General features: G+C 44.4%; 1 protein-coding gene across 1 annotated transcript in view; it reads right to left on the bottom strand.

The window, feature by feature from the left end:
* Positions 1–14,770, bottom strand: part of FBXW8 (F-box and WD repeat domain containing 8) — a 64,981-nt gene that overhangs the window by 23,244 nt on the left and 26,967 nt on the right. The window contains exons 5-7 of the mRNA XM_064726925.1: positions 12,838–12,995; positions 4,645–4,841; positions 3,589–3,798 (exon numbers count right to left, since the gene is read on the bottom strand). Of these exons, the coding sequence (XP_064582995.1) occupies positions 3,589–3,798; positions 4,645–4,841; positions 12,838–12,995 (565 nt within the window). The remainder of the gene's footprint in view (positions 1–3,588; positions 3,799–4,644; positions 4,842–12,837; positions 12,996–14,770) is intronic.

Raw genomic sequence — 14,770 nt, 5'->3', positions numbered from 1 at the left:
TCAGGAAGCAGGTTACTAGGCAGTGATTGCCAGAAGGAAAACAACAACCAGGAGGAAAACAAAGAGAACCCCGAAGTGGGGAGGAACACAGGCAGCAGCCAGGGGGGCTGGAATGCTCCAGGATGGCATTTCCAGGCTGGGGAGCTGTCCCAACGCCAGGCTGTCCCCGTGGGCTCAGTGTAATCAGGCACTGCAGAGTCCCTTCACGTCTGCGCGGGGCCGCTCGTTAGCGCAAGAGCCAGCAGTAATTAATTTCCGGCGTGATGTCAGCTGGAGCAGCAGTGCCAAGGCAGTGTCCTTGTCACACCCCCCGGGCTGCCTGCGCCCATCTCCCTGATTAGGATGCACCAGGTTTAATGCAATCTGCCAGCAAGAGCCAGGGAGCTCAGGAGTAAATGAGGAAAGATATCCTGTGGTGGTGTTCAGGGGTCTCAGGATGAGGGAAGAGAGGAGAATGTTGACTCTATGTTTCAAAAGGCTGATTTGTTATTTTATTATATATATTCTATTAAAACTATACTAAAGGAATAGAAGGATTTCATCAGAAGGCTTGCAAAGAAGGAAAAGGAATGATAACAAAAGCTTGTGTCTGACCAAGAGTCTGAGACAGCTGTGATTGGCCATTAATTAGAAACAACCAATCACAGATGCACCTGTTGCATTCCACAGCAGCAGATAATCAATGTTTACATTTTGTTCCTGAGGCCTCCCAGCTTCTCAGGAGGAAAAATCCTAAGGAAAGGATTTTTCTTTAAATGTCTGTGACAATGTCTGGCTTTGCTGAGCAGCACTCGGGGCTGGGGAGGGTCCTTGTTGGGACCCAGGACATTCCTCTGGCTGCCCTGGGGGATCTGAGACCCTGGCAGGGGCTCAGAGACCTTGGCACAGAGTCACAAACACCTCTGCCTTTGATTTTAGTCCATGGAAACAATTACCAACTTTGTGTGAAGATTTACAAGCCACAAGAGCTTGAGTAGAATGATACTGAATTATCACAGGGTGAAAATGTAGAATTTTGGGGATTTAGAATGGGGGTTCAAGAGGCAAGATGGGGGAATCTGGATGTGTCCTGTCCTTCTTCTCCTTCTTCTTGTCCTCCATCTTCTGCTGTGATGGTGACACTTCTGGATTGGTTCAGAGTAGAGACAGAGTGTCTAACATAGGTGATAGGGATTGGAAAATTATTGTAAATAAAGTACACATAGTTTTTAGTATAAAAAGCTTACACCACCCCAAGGGCAGGCAGTGTGCCACAACCCAACCTGCTGGACAGAGAAAGAATGTAACAGACAAGAGAAAATAACCTTGAAAAGCAGAACTGAGGAATCTCAAGTTCTTTGGTCATGGGGCTGGCAAAAAAGAGACTTTCTAACACCTCAGGGTCACCTCAACCACAGAAACCTGAGAGTCTCTCTGTTCTTTATGAGGCACAAAAGTGATCACTGGGGTAATGCCCCCAAATGAGGCAATTTCACCTCCTGCCCTCCCACCTCTGGAGGGAAAAGAGCTGGGTTAGGACAGCAGAGGAATGAATGAAGTCAGCACAGCTCGCAGCATCTCAGCCCTCCAGGTATTTATGGGGGTTTTAAGGGGAATGAGATGCAGCTGAACACATTTATCCCTTACAGAGGAAGCCCTAAATAAAGCTTTCCCATTCCAGTCCCTTGCCAAGGGAAACCCTGCATTTTTACACTCCAGACCACAGAGGTCTGCAGTGGGTGCTCCACTCCTGCTCCTTCCCTCACTGCTGACAGCCTCAGTGTAACACAAAATGGAATGAAACAGGCACTGGAAAAGGGAGGCAAGGTGCAGGAAAGGGACAGGAACTCTTCCCAAGGCATCCGGAAACACCAAAATCCCCTCACAGTTTGGCCAAATACTCAAGAGCACAGCACAAAAAGCATCTCCCTCCTAACTGTGCTCATTTGCCTGGTACTGATCAGGATGCCTCATCAGAGAGGCTGAGGGATGCTTTGGGATTTTGGGCTGTTTCCTGGGGTTTTTAGGTGGGATTTTTGAGATGAGTTTCCCCCGATGCCATTGATGCAGCACAGACTGAGCTGGCCTTGCTGAGGAGCAGAGGGTGCACAGGGAACCCAGCTGGCTGAATGTCAGATCATGCTTTTTCTGACCTAGAGATGGATGGGGCAACTGAGAGGTGTTTTTAAAACTTCTATTCTATTTTTAGTCTCTTGTGAAGGGTGAGACAATACAGATATTATCATTTACACTACCACAATTAGAAGCTAATTATTTCTTAATTACAATATAGCATAAGTGGTTTTTGACTTATTAATTTTTACCACACTGTGCTGTAAATCTTAAAACTAATAATCTAAAATTACTCTTCATAAATCTTACTACAATATATTTTTCATAATTCTATTTCCCTAAAGTATCTAATCTTATTTATAAAGCCATCCTTTGGAACTTGTTTCTAGTTCTATTTCTCAACACCATTCCATAGTATTTCTAAGTCAGTATTTCCTATCTCAAAGTTTACATACAGATACATACTATGTAAATCTTGTGTCAAACTTTACAAATTCATTTCCCACAGTTGAACAATAATCCCTCACTTCAGCCCACAGAAGAACACAAAGCAGCATCAGATTATTGATTGAATTTTCTCTCTACTCTCAAAAGCTGGAGAGCAGGAAAAGAAGACCCCAGCATGAACTCTTTTCTCCTTAATTACAAAAGTGTAAAAATCTTCTCAGAAAATAATGCCAGTACCTGGTTGGGCTCTAAAATTGCTCTTCAGAAGTCTTACTACAATATATTTTTCATAATTCTATTTCCTGAAAGTATCTAATCTTATTCATAAAACCATCCTTTGAAATTTGTTTCTAGTTCTGTTTCTCTCTCAACAATATCTATCTTATTCCACAGTATTTCTAAGTCAGTATTTCCTATCTCAAAGTTTACATACAGTTACATACTGTGTAAACCTTGTGTGAAACTTGAAAAATTCTCTACAAATTCATTTCCCACAGCTGCCTCACTTCAGCCCACAGAAGAACACAAAGCAGCAGCAGATTATTGATTGAATTTTCTCTCTACTCTCAAAAGCTGGAGAGCAGGGAAAGAAGTCCTCAGCACGAACTCTTTTCTCCTTAATTACAAAGGTGTAAAAATCTTCTCAGAAAATAATGGCAGTACCTGGTTGGGCTCTAAAATTGCTCTTCAGAAGTCTTACTACAATATATTTTTCATAATTCTATTTCCTGAAAGTATCTAATCTTATTCATAAAACCATCCTTTGAAACTTGTTTCTAGTTCTGTTTCTCTCTCAACAATATCTATCTTATTCCATAGTATTTCTAAGTCAGTATTTCCTATCTCAAAGTTTACATACAGATATATACTATGTAAATCTTGTGTCAAACTTTACAAATTCATTTCCCACAGTTGAACAATAATCCCTCACTTCAACCCACAGAAGAAGACAAAGCAGCATCAGATTATTGCATTGAATTGTTTTCTCTCTACTCTCAAAAGCTGGAGAGCAGGGAAAGAAGTCCTCAGCACGAACTCTTTTCTCCTTAATTACAAAGGTGTAAAAATCTCAGAAAATAATGGCAGTACCTGGTTGGGCTCATTCAACAGCCAGCCAAAGGTTTTGATGCCAAAGGCAGCCTCGTGAGCAGCCACATCAAGGCAGGTGACAGGCTGGCCATAGACTGAGTGCAGAATCCTGCCAGGAGCTTCAGCCTTCAGCAGATACACAATGTCCTCTGCAGCTGCCACTGCCACCGGGCTCCCCGTCACATCTGGAACCAGATTAAGGAAGTTGACCTAAAAAGAGCAGACTTTTTATTTTATTTTTTTATTTTAATTTATTCAAAAACAGTCAAAACTTCTTTTGCATGTGCTGAACTGAACAAACTACTCATGAATCATCTCAGTTATGGATTAATTCCACACAAAGACCAAGCATCAAGCTTATTTCTGAAGTGTAAGACTGACTGAGCTTTGGAGGGGGGATTAATCAGGAGTGGTTTAAATCACTTCACACCCTTTAACTGCACAGCTTCCTCCTACAGGAGAGAGGCTGCAAGACTCAATTATTCCTACACACTTCCTTCCCCTTTCAAACAAATGCTGATACTCTGAGACAAAACAAAACTTCAGGAAAACGAGTTTTAATTACAACTCTCAAAACTTCAGTGACAGAAGGTGCAACCTAAAGAAGCTGCATGAGTAGTTACAGCTTCACAAGTGACACTATTAGGCTGCCTGCAATATCCTGCCTCAGAATTAATCAGATAGTGTGGATCTGGAATGAGACCTGAAGTTTCAGCTCCAATTCTATGCGAGAAAACTGATTTACAAAATGAGCCAGCTTAGTTTACTGTTGACAAAAAAAAAAAATAAAAAAAAATTAAAAGAAACCTAAAATACCCAGCCAACCTCCTGAACCATATGGACTTGTGTTCATTTTCACTCCTAGCTCAAGCCAGCAGTTCACCCTTGCTCTTCAGGGATGGAAGACTCACCCTGAACCTGCTCCAAAGCCTCGAGCTGGTACCACCCCGATCGAGCTCAGGCTGTAAGGCTTCTCTAAGAACCATCCCAACCCTACCAACAACCATCAGTGCATCAGGAGCTCCTGTAAGGAAGCAGAGCAGCCTGGAGACTCACCAGTTTCTGGATTTCAAAGGTCCCTGGGGTTTGCCAGAATCCTCTGTCGTCGGGGCTCTCCAGCCTGACCTGGAAGCCGGAGGCCGTGGCCACGGCGGCGCCGCCCGGGGCCAGCGCCAGCGCCTGCAGGTGCTGGTTGTGCTGGAAGTGATGGATGGGCTCCTGGCCCAGCAGCAGGCTCCAAACACTGACAGTGCCTGCACAGGGAAAAGGGGTTAGCTCAGCTCTGACACAACCTTCAGCGAGCCTTTGAACAGCTGCAAGTGGAGCTGGTGGAACTGCTGTGGTGTGTTCTTAAGTTCGTTAGTTTGCTCCCCCCATTTTCTGTATTACTTCCTGCTGCTACCCTGCCAGTTAGGTTGCTATGGAAATGAAACTGCTCCTCCCTTGGTTTCTCTTATAAAGTGAAAGTTGTTTCCTCCTTGGGGTCAGTCAATCACTCCTTTTCTCCTCCCAGGTTTCGAGAATTTTCTTTTCTCTGGGAGTTAGGTTGGCTGTAGCCCCGGAGCCCCTCCTATGATTTATAACAGTTGGTTACTTTAGTATATCAGTTATGTTTCGTACCTCCAAATATGTATTTCTATTGGATAGCCGTGTTTCCCTGCCTTCTTCCCCCCTTTTCCCTTAAAACCCTCTCCCGCCCCCTGTTCGGGGCCATTTGCTGGGTGTTTCCCCTCCTTGTTGGTTTTCTGTAATAAACCGACAGTTTACCCCCAGCAAGTGGTCGCCTCCTAATTCGTCTCTCACCGCGCTGCTCCGAGCTATCCCCCAGCCCAGCCCGAGGCCAAGACGCCGAGGGGGGCTGGCTTCAGCTGCACAGGGGCCCTGGCCTTCGCCCCTCACCAGACAGCCGGATTCCAGGGCCGTTCACGCCCCCGCGCATGGAACAAAAAACACGCGGGGAAGAGATGGGGGCAGGACAGCTGAAATTCAGGGTGCTGAGGTTCCTCTGGCCATGGGTCACAGGAGAATTTATGTGCTCTGGCCTGAAGCTGAAGGAGGGGATGTATAGATGGGATATTGGGAAGGGATTCCTCCCTGGGAGGGTGCCCAGAGCAGCTGGGGCTGCCCCTGGATCTCTGGAAGTGTCCAAGGCATGGCTGGACAGGGCTTGGAGCCACCTGGGATAGTGGGAGGTGTCCCTGCCCATGGCAGAGGTGAAATGGGATGTGCTCTAAGGTCCCTTCCAACCCAAACCCATCTGTGATTCTGTGATTCCAGGCTCTATTGCTCTGTACCATTTCCTCATTTCTGACTGTCCAATAACATTAGCAGCTACCTTGAGGAAGACACTGACTTCTCTCAATTTCCATGTTTGGAGATCAGATGTAAACAGACACCTGAAATTTTGTTCTATTATAGAGAGGCCCTCAATTACCCAAAACCAGTGAGGAAGAGCCCACACTCCAATTTTAAGTCACTTTGCTGCATGGTCACAGAATCACAGAACGTCCTGAGTGGGAAGGGACCCACAGGATCATCCAGTCCCAGCCCTGTCCCTGCCCAGACCCCCAACACCCCCACCCTGTCCATCCCTGGCAGTGCTGCCCAAAGGCTCCTGGAGCTCTGGCAGCCTCGGGGCCGTGCCCATTCCCTGGGCAGTGCCAGCACCCTCTGGGGGAAGAGCCTTGCCCTGAGCTCCACCCAAACCTCCCAGCACAGCTCCATTCCCTGGTCACCACAGAAAAAAGCTAAAGAATACAAATCCTAAAGAATAAAGGAGTATAAGTGAAAAGAAAACATATTTATAATTGCATTTTAGCCAGCCTGGCTCCCCAGTTCTCTGTTTAAAAGCATCATAATCTGAGTAAGAGCAACCTGAGGCAATCAGGAGGGAACCAGAAGGGAATTGGAGCCTTCTGGGCCACCTTTGCACTGAATTGAGAAGCAATCTTCCAGCGTGACAGGCAGGGCTGGAGAAGGCTCCCTTGCAGAGGAGCACGTTAATGATGAAATGATTAATGGCAGCTCTTCCTTCAGAAGGAGACATAAAAGCCCTGACAGACAGCTGTGGATGGGCACCACTGCCAGTTTGCAAACACTCCTCCCCAGTCCCCGAGGAGGTGAAGCAAGAGTGTGGTAATGAAACTGCACATAGTGAAATGGTAGCTAAATGAGTTTAAATTGATTTATGGTAGCTTTTGTAAAGATTATTTGGTATCTGGAAAGTGCTACCCATGTGAAATAATGCAGATAATCCTTAAGATCCCTGTCTAATGGCACTCCCACTGAATATTTATATTCCTCACCATGGGAATGAGAACCATAATGGGGACCATTTTTGTTTTATTAGGGATGAATATTTAAATTAATCTGCTATTTGCCTAAACAATTAGCCGCCTCTGTTTGTTTACACAAAGCCAAAACTGCAATTAGGCTTCCATCAGAAAGATCAGTCCCGACTAAAACTGTCCCGACGGAGCCGTAAGGGCTCCGAGCAGAACTTCCCAAAATGACTTCTTAGCATAATGGTAATTATGTTAATTGCTTGAAAGGTAAATAACTGCTGAACTGGGTCTGCAAAACAGGCTGGTTGCACACAGCTTCAAACCAGTTAACAAATCCAAGTGGGCAGCACAGGCTGCACCCCCAGAGCAAAGGGATGGGGAGGTCTCACCTCCAGGAAATTATTCAGGAATTATTCCTCCAGGAAAAACCCCATCAGTGATAAAGTGATATCAGACACAGGGAGTCAGAACTGGACTTTTGTGTCAGACCATGGGTTTGGCTGCCAGGCTCCTCCAAGCAGAAGGATTTTCAATTTTTGTTCAGCAGAAAATGTATCTCAATTAAATATCAGATTCATGAAGAGGAAAAACAAGGCTGATTTGCTTTCATTGAAGCCTTTTGTTTACACATCTCTGTGATGAACATTCCACTGGGTTTAACAGTGTCTAAATGGACAAAAGTTCTGGGAAAAATAATAAAATATTCTGACCACAGGAGCAAACTGAGAAACCCAGAGCTCAGGGTTCTGCTCTCCAATTTTGGGCAACAAGCCACAAATTATTATTATTACTATTATTACTACTACTACTACTGTTTATTATTACTATTATTACTATTATTACTGTTATTATTGTTATTGCATCTCAAACATGTCAAAATCTGTCCAAAAGAAAATATTATAATCAGGCAAACACAGAGTGTACAAACACAGATATGTGCATTGTATTGCCCATATAATGATACATGATATGGGCAAAACATTTCTGGTAATCTAAACAAAAAGTGACTTGTAAGGTCACAAATTCACATGTGATGAAGAAGCAGAAAGTAAAGAGTAACTTGGAGAGTTCAAAGAATATCCTGAATTGGAAGGGAGTCACAAAGATCAGGACAGAAGGAAAACAGAAAAAGCAAACACTCCACTGGATTTATAAATAGGTAAAGCTGCTATGAGGGCTAAAAGTGCTGCTCAGAATATTCTGCATTTCACTGCAGAAACAACAAAAGGTATTTATGGGTGTGCAAGTCCTTGCAGCAGTCAATCACGTTCGGGTAAGAGCAAAAAATCCCACACCATTCCAGTTCAGGTTATTAGTGTGGCACTAAAAAAAATCAGGCAAAGATTTAGCAGTGCAGATGAGATCACTGCTCTCCACAGTCTGTCTTCCTGCCTCCAGCACTGCCCAGCACCTCATTTCCACAGCAATTCCTCTGCTGAGGTGAAGTTAAGGTTGCAGCCATATGTTATCTTTTTTATTTTTTATAATACTGAAATCTTACCAAGTGTCAGAAGGTCACGAAATGAAAATTATAAGCAGCGGTTTCACAGCACGCTGAAATCTGCACCATAATTGTGATTATTCCAACTGAACTCTAACAGTAACTCCCCAAAATTATTTAGAATTATGAGCAAGCTGGAAAGTCATCATGGCTCATGAAAAGAAGTGCAAGAAGCTGCTGCTGCTGCTGTAATGCTGACAATCACTGCACCAGCCTCATTTATCACTTTGCCCCAGATTTAACAAAAAATTCAACTCCCAACCCATATATTCCTGAATTGTGGCCTGCTGAAAGGTCCATGTATTGCCATTGACTCCAGCCTGGAAAGCACTTGGAGAGAACACTGAGCAGGAGGTGCTGTGCCTCAGAGGGCAGTGCTGGTCCTGACTGAGCCCCACGTTTTGGGAGCATCACCAGCCCTGCACAGCTCGTGCTGTGTCAGGGCTGGGAGGCTGCAGCTCCTCTCTGTCCACCAGCAGTGCTGGCAGCACAGAAGACACCCTGCAAAAGCAGCTGTTACATCTGTGTTCACACAGGTTTTTCTCTCTGCTATTACAGGCAATGCATTTGTTACAAAATTAAACAAACCCAAGTATCTTTTTTTTCCTTTAAAATCCCCTAATCCTCCGACAGGGCAAGGCAGCACAACCACAGAGCAAACAGAGTTAAATCTCATTTGTAAATATTATGCTGGCTGTGTCTGGCAGTGTCACAGAGCCTGTCTGAGCCCCTCCTGAGCTGGGCACAGCTGGCACTGCCCACCTGAGCTGCCTGTTTGGGGAACTTGGATGTGGGTGTGAAGATCCCAGCTCAGATCCTAAAGACCCTTTGCATCAGCTCTTCCACATTAAAACCAGCATTTGCTGTCAGCTGGTGGCTGCTGCCAGCTTTGGGAGAGGTGTAAAGCAATCTACATGTGCATTATGTGGAAAAAAAATAATTTAAAACTCCAGAATTTTGTCTGTGCTGGAGCAGGGAATCCAAATGTGCTCATGGTTTACACGTTCATTCCCTTCAGCTTCTAAACACAAGGGAAGGCCAGAAGGTGCTGAATTCACATCATCTCCATGGTGCTTGTCCTGTTTCAGAGCTGTGGCCTTGCCACCTTGAGTTAAATAAAATAAAACTCAATTTCACCTTTTGAAAACCCTTGGAATTGATGATCCTTGTGGGTCCCTTCCAACTCAGGCTATTCTGTGATTCTCTGGCTCCATACAGGTGGGGTTTTTTTACTCCAAAGTGGGAATATGAATTTATTTCCTTATAATTTTCAGCTATATCATATCTCTATGAAGTACAAGCCATATAAGAAAAGCATGGGTGAAAATGAGCACCAGCCTGGAGGATCAAAACTTGTTGCTGTGAATTTTTGAGTTTTTCCCAAAAACATTTCTAGTTGTGTTTTGGTAAACACTAATTTAACCTTAGTAAATACTTGAAGTTCATTAACCAACATTTCACATTTAATTTTCACTTCCAGCAGGTCCTGAGGGTACAAATAGTGAGATCAGACCTCAGTGACAAGAGCCTTTCCCTCACACTACATTACCACTCCAGTTCCCACCAAATGTTCCCAGATTTTAATCCCCACCACCCTTTTTCCGAGGATTTCCACACAACACCATCCCTGGACAGTCCCTCAGAGAAGGAACAGACCCTGTGGGGAATGGGATGACCAGGATGGGAAATCACACTCCACTCACCCAAACCAAGAGATCTGCACCCAATGGGAATAAACATCCCAGCCCCTCTCCTGCAGTTTCTTTCTGACATTTTTTCCTTCACTCCAGCCAGCCTGGAATGTTGCTGCTCTCTTGGAGCACATCCTGGCCCTCAGGAACACCAAACCCATCACTCTGCAAAGAGGGTACAGAAGGGACAACACCCCCAGGCAGCTTTAGGGGCACCAGAAAGGACAGAGCACAGAAATCCAAAAAGCAGCACTGCCAAAATTCCCCTCCTGGAGGCTGCAGCAGGCAGGAGCACCTCTGACCCTGCAGCAAGCACCCTCCTGTGCTTCCCCTGCAGCTTGGGAAGCCAGCAGCTCCTCAGATGGGCCTGAGGGGGTACAAGCAGGGCAGCAGGGCCGTGCTCCCCACCGTGCCTGCAGCAGGGTGGCCGTGGCATTTAAAGGACAGCAGGAAAAAGTTCTGTTCTCCTGTTGCTGCACATTGTTTGCCAGTCAAACCATGCAGCTCCAGAGCGCAGGGGGGAGAGGGATGGCTGAAGCAGACTGCTGTTTCCCAAAAGCTGTGGCTCCCAGCCAAAGGCAGGCAAGCATGGAGCAGATGGAGTCCTGGCAAGGCCTCTCCTGTCCCTGCATTAGCAGCATCTGCTCATTACCCAGAACCCTCGCCTGCTTTATCTAATGCTCCAGGAAAAGCATTTTGATTTGATTCATTTCAGTTCGGTAACGTGCAACACAATTAGTGGTAAAATCAAACTGGAGCACTGCCAGTGCTGACAATAGGAAACAAGGCAGAAGAAATATGAGGCCAGTGGGTTGGAATTCAAAAATCACAACTGTGGCTCGAGTTGCCAAGTCCCGTTGCCCCAGGTGTACATCCAGTGCCCCCACTGAGCGCTGGCACGGGCACAGGGAACTTCATTTGCTCCTCATCCATTCCTCCCTCCTCTCCCCATCCCTGCAGCCCGAGGCTGGCACCATCAGCAATCACAACCCCATTTCCTCCAGGGCCACCATGGAGTGACAACCCACTTTGGCCAGGGCATCCCAGGAGGACATCCCCGTGTCCTTGGTGTGCCTGGGGAAGGAGCTGAGGGCAGAGCAGGGCAGGCAGTGCCTGCCAGCCCTTCCCTGGGATGGGGAAGCGGGGCCAGCACCGCGGGAGCAGCCAGGGATGGCGTCGGGGCCAGCCAGGGATTCGCCAGGGAAGTCTAGACTGCCTGACAGCACCACCTCCAACACGAGCAGATGGCTCCTCTGGGTTAGTCAAACTTACAGACAAAGAGGAAAGGGAGCTGCAAAAGTACAACAAAGAACAATCAAACACATTATCTTCAAAGCTGTCCGCTCCCTCCCCAAAATTTAAAATAACTCACTCCAGCAAACTGTAAATATGTGCTTTCGGCTTGCAGTTAGTAAACACTGCTAAAATGGGTCTTTTTATTTCCCTATTCCCATAGAAACTAATCTATTCTGACCAAGGCTTCTCAAATCAGAGTAACTGCCATATCACAGAGCCTATTAGAATCTCTACCCAAAAGAATAAAAGACGCCGAGCTTTATGCAAACTAGTTCAGTCACAGCACTGACAGCAAGGGATATGACAGGCAAAAAACCCAGACAAATTATTAGATTAGTCAGTGGGAAACTAGAAAACAAACAAAAGACCCTCTGCTAGTCGTTGTTTGGAACACTGGAAAAAAAGCCAGCACTTAAACCTGTGTTATAATTTATATAATAATATTAATAACACCAGATTTGCTGTTGTCAGAAAATGTTGCCTATTAACAATTTTTACCCACAGAAAAACATCCTGGCATGATCCAAGCTAGAAAACCAGCTAAGGATGCTGAGAATCTTAAAACACATAAAGCATTTAATTTACTTCTAAAATAAAAGTGGAGATTAGGGATTTTGTTTGGATTATCCACCTTCTGTTTTGTTTTCATCTGTAGAAAACAAGGATCAAAGTGTGTGTACAAAGCTCTCTAAACTTACAAATATTCTTTATTTGTACCCAAGAGACATTTTAAGTATCAAATTTTATATTTTAAAGATGATGGGAGTGGAGTTCTGCCCAAGCACCTCAGTTTAGGATCCCAGTCAGTCGGTACTGTCCAAACCTGACTTTTTTAATTGCTGTTCCCACATCCAGAAGATGTTGGTCTCTGGCTCTTGTTGTCCATTACAGAAACCCTCTAAGGATATTTAAAACAATGCACACAACCAGGATTTTATGAGGGTTTCACTAAATATTAGGTGAAAGCTTTCATTTCTTTAAATCCAAGTATATAACAACAACCCAGCACTGCAAACCAACACTTCAGTGCATCCACACACCACGCCAAGAGCGAGAGGGATGGGGATTAATCAGCCATCCAAGTTTACCACCATCCCCATAACAAAGCTCCACAGCACCCCAAGGGAGTTTTGGCCAGAGGAGAAGGCTGGTGGAAGAATATTTAATATTTTTATAGCAAAACAAGTTATTTGCTTAAGATAGCTTGGCTGGACTACAGCCTGGCACTCAAGCTTTGTGCAGCAGCTCCAGTAGGAATTAAAGCTCAGCTTTAATGGGTGCTATGTTCCAATGCCTCCTAATGCATTTAGGGTTATTGGCCAACTTTCTCACATAAAAGCAAGTGTGTGCGTGTGTGTGGATACACAGGATTACAGACACACAAAAAGCTGAGCACAGCTGCTTCATTTCTGTGAAGCCTTTTTTTTTTTTTTTTTGTGCTGTTGTTTTAATAGGGAGGAGAGTTGTGCTTGCTCACCGTCCTCGTGGGCAGCCACGGCCAGGGAGCTGTTGATCCTCACAAAGCAGACGTGTGGCAAAGCTCCAGCCCCTCCAGGGCCTGCCACTGCTGCCAGCACAGGGGCTCTGTAGTCCCAGGTGCGGGTGTCCCACAGCTTCACCTCCCCCGAGCTGTACCTGCAAAACAAGGGAGCCATCACCCACCTGAGAAATTAATAACAGAGAATTTTTATAACTTGATGGAAGGCTTGCGTAGAGAGATAAGAATTGTTTTCTCTTCTTCTCTCTGTGCTTCTCCAGGAAAAAATCTTAGGAGAGAAAATGATGTCTCTGTTCAGAGAATGTGAATGCCACAGCATAGTATGGATCTGTATGCAAACTGTGCAGATAATCATAATTATACAGAATCTTAAGGATTGTGTTGTATAAATTTATCTGACCATTCCAAGTCCATCCAGAAACTAGCAGGAAAAATCCTGGCAGAGAAAATGATGTCTCTCTCTGTTCAGAGAATGTGAATGCCACAGCATAGTATGGATCTGTATGCAAACTGAGCAGATAATCATAATTATACAGAATCTGAAGGATTGTGTTGTATAAATTTATCTGAGCATTTAGAGTCCATCCACAAACCAACAGGAAATATCCTAGGAGAGAAAATGATGTCTCTCTCACATTCTCTATGTTCAGAGAATGTGAATGCCACAGCATAGTATGGATCTGTATGCAAACTGTGCACATAACCATAGTTATAAAGAATCTGAAGGATTGTGTTGTATAAATTTATCTGACCACTTAAGAGTCCATCCAGAAACAAACAGATAATATCCTACGAGAGAAAATTATGTCTCTCTCTGACATTCTCTATGTTCAGAGAATGTGAATGCCACAGCATAGTATGGATCTGTATGCAAACTGTGCAGATAACCATAATTATAAAGAATCTGAAGGATTGTGTTGTATAAATTTATCTGACCCTTCAGAGTCCATCCAGAAACAAACAGGAAAAATCTTAGGAGAGAAAATGAAGTCTCTCTCTGTTCAGAGAATGTGAATGCCACAGCATAGTATGGATCTGTATGCAAACTGCATATAATCAGTTATAAAGAATCTGAAGGATTGTGTTGTATAAATTTATCTGACATTTAGAGTTCATCCATAAACAACTTCAAAAACTAAATCATTTGACAAATCAGATTAAAACAGAGGATAGATCGTAGTTAGATGACTTGTTTAAAACATAGTTTTACACCTTAACTAAAAAACTTTACAAAATAATTTGTTGTTATAGTGACAATGTTAGTGATAGTGCCTTGTACACCTCACTGTGCACAGCAAACAATAAACAAAGTTATCAAAGAAGTTTTTTTCTGTTCAAGAGAGAGGGGGAAATGTGGGAAATGAATTTGTAGACAATTCTCAAAGCCTGACAGAAGGCCCACACAGTGTGCATCTGTATGCAAACCCTGAGATAAGAAATGCTGACTTAGAAATGCCATGGAATGGGACAGACATTGTTGGGAGAGAAATGGAGCTAGAAACAAGTTTCAAAGGATGGGCTCACAAACAAGACTGGATACTTTGGAGAAACAGAACTATGAAAGATGCATTGTGGTGGGACCCACGAGGGGCAGTTTTAGATGATTGGCTTTAAGGCATTTACAGCATGGTGTGGCAAAAAGCTGATAGGCCAAGAAACTCTTACAGTGTATTGTAATTAGAAAATAATTAGCTTCTGATTGTGATGGTGTGAATTATAACATCAGTATTGCCTCACCCTTCTCAAGATACTGAAAATGGAATAGAAGTTTTTCAAACACCTCTCAGTTGCCCCATCTCTGGGTCAGAAAATCCATAATCCAACACCAACAACCCCACAGCACCTGCAAGGAGGTGGCTGCAGCAGAAGGAACAAGGGTGGGTTCAAACAGCTCCCACACTGATCCTCCCCA

Source organism: Zonotrichia leucophrys, chromosome 15 (genome assembly GCF_028769735.1).
Source record: "Zonotrichia leucophrys gambelii isolate GWCS_2022_RI chromosome 15, RI_Zleu_2.0, whole genome shotgun sequence".
Classification (NCBI taxonomy): Eukaryota; Metazoa; Chordata; class Aves; order Passeriformes; family Passerellidae; genus Zonotrichia; species Zonotrichia leucophrys.
The sequence above is the reverse complement of the archived record's forward strand: the minus strand, read 5'-3'. Positions and strand labels throughout refer to the sequence as shown.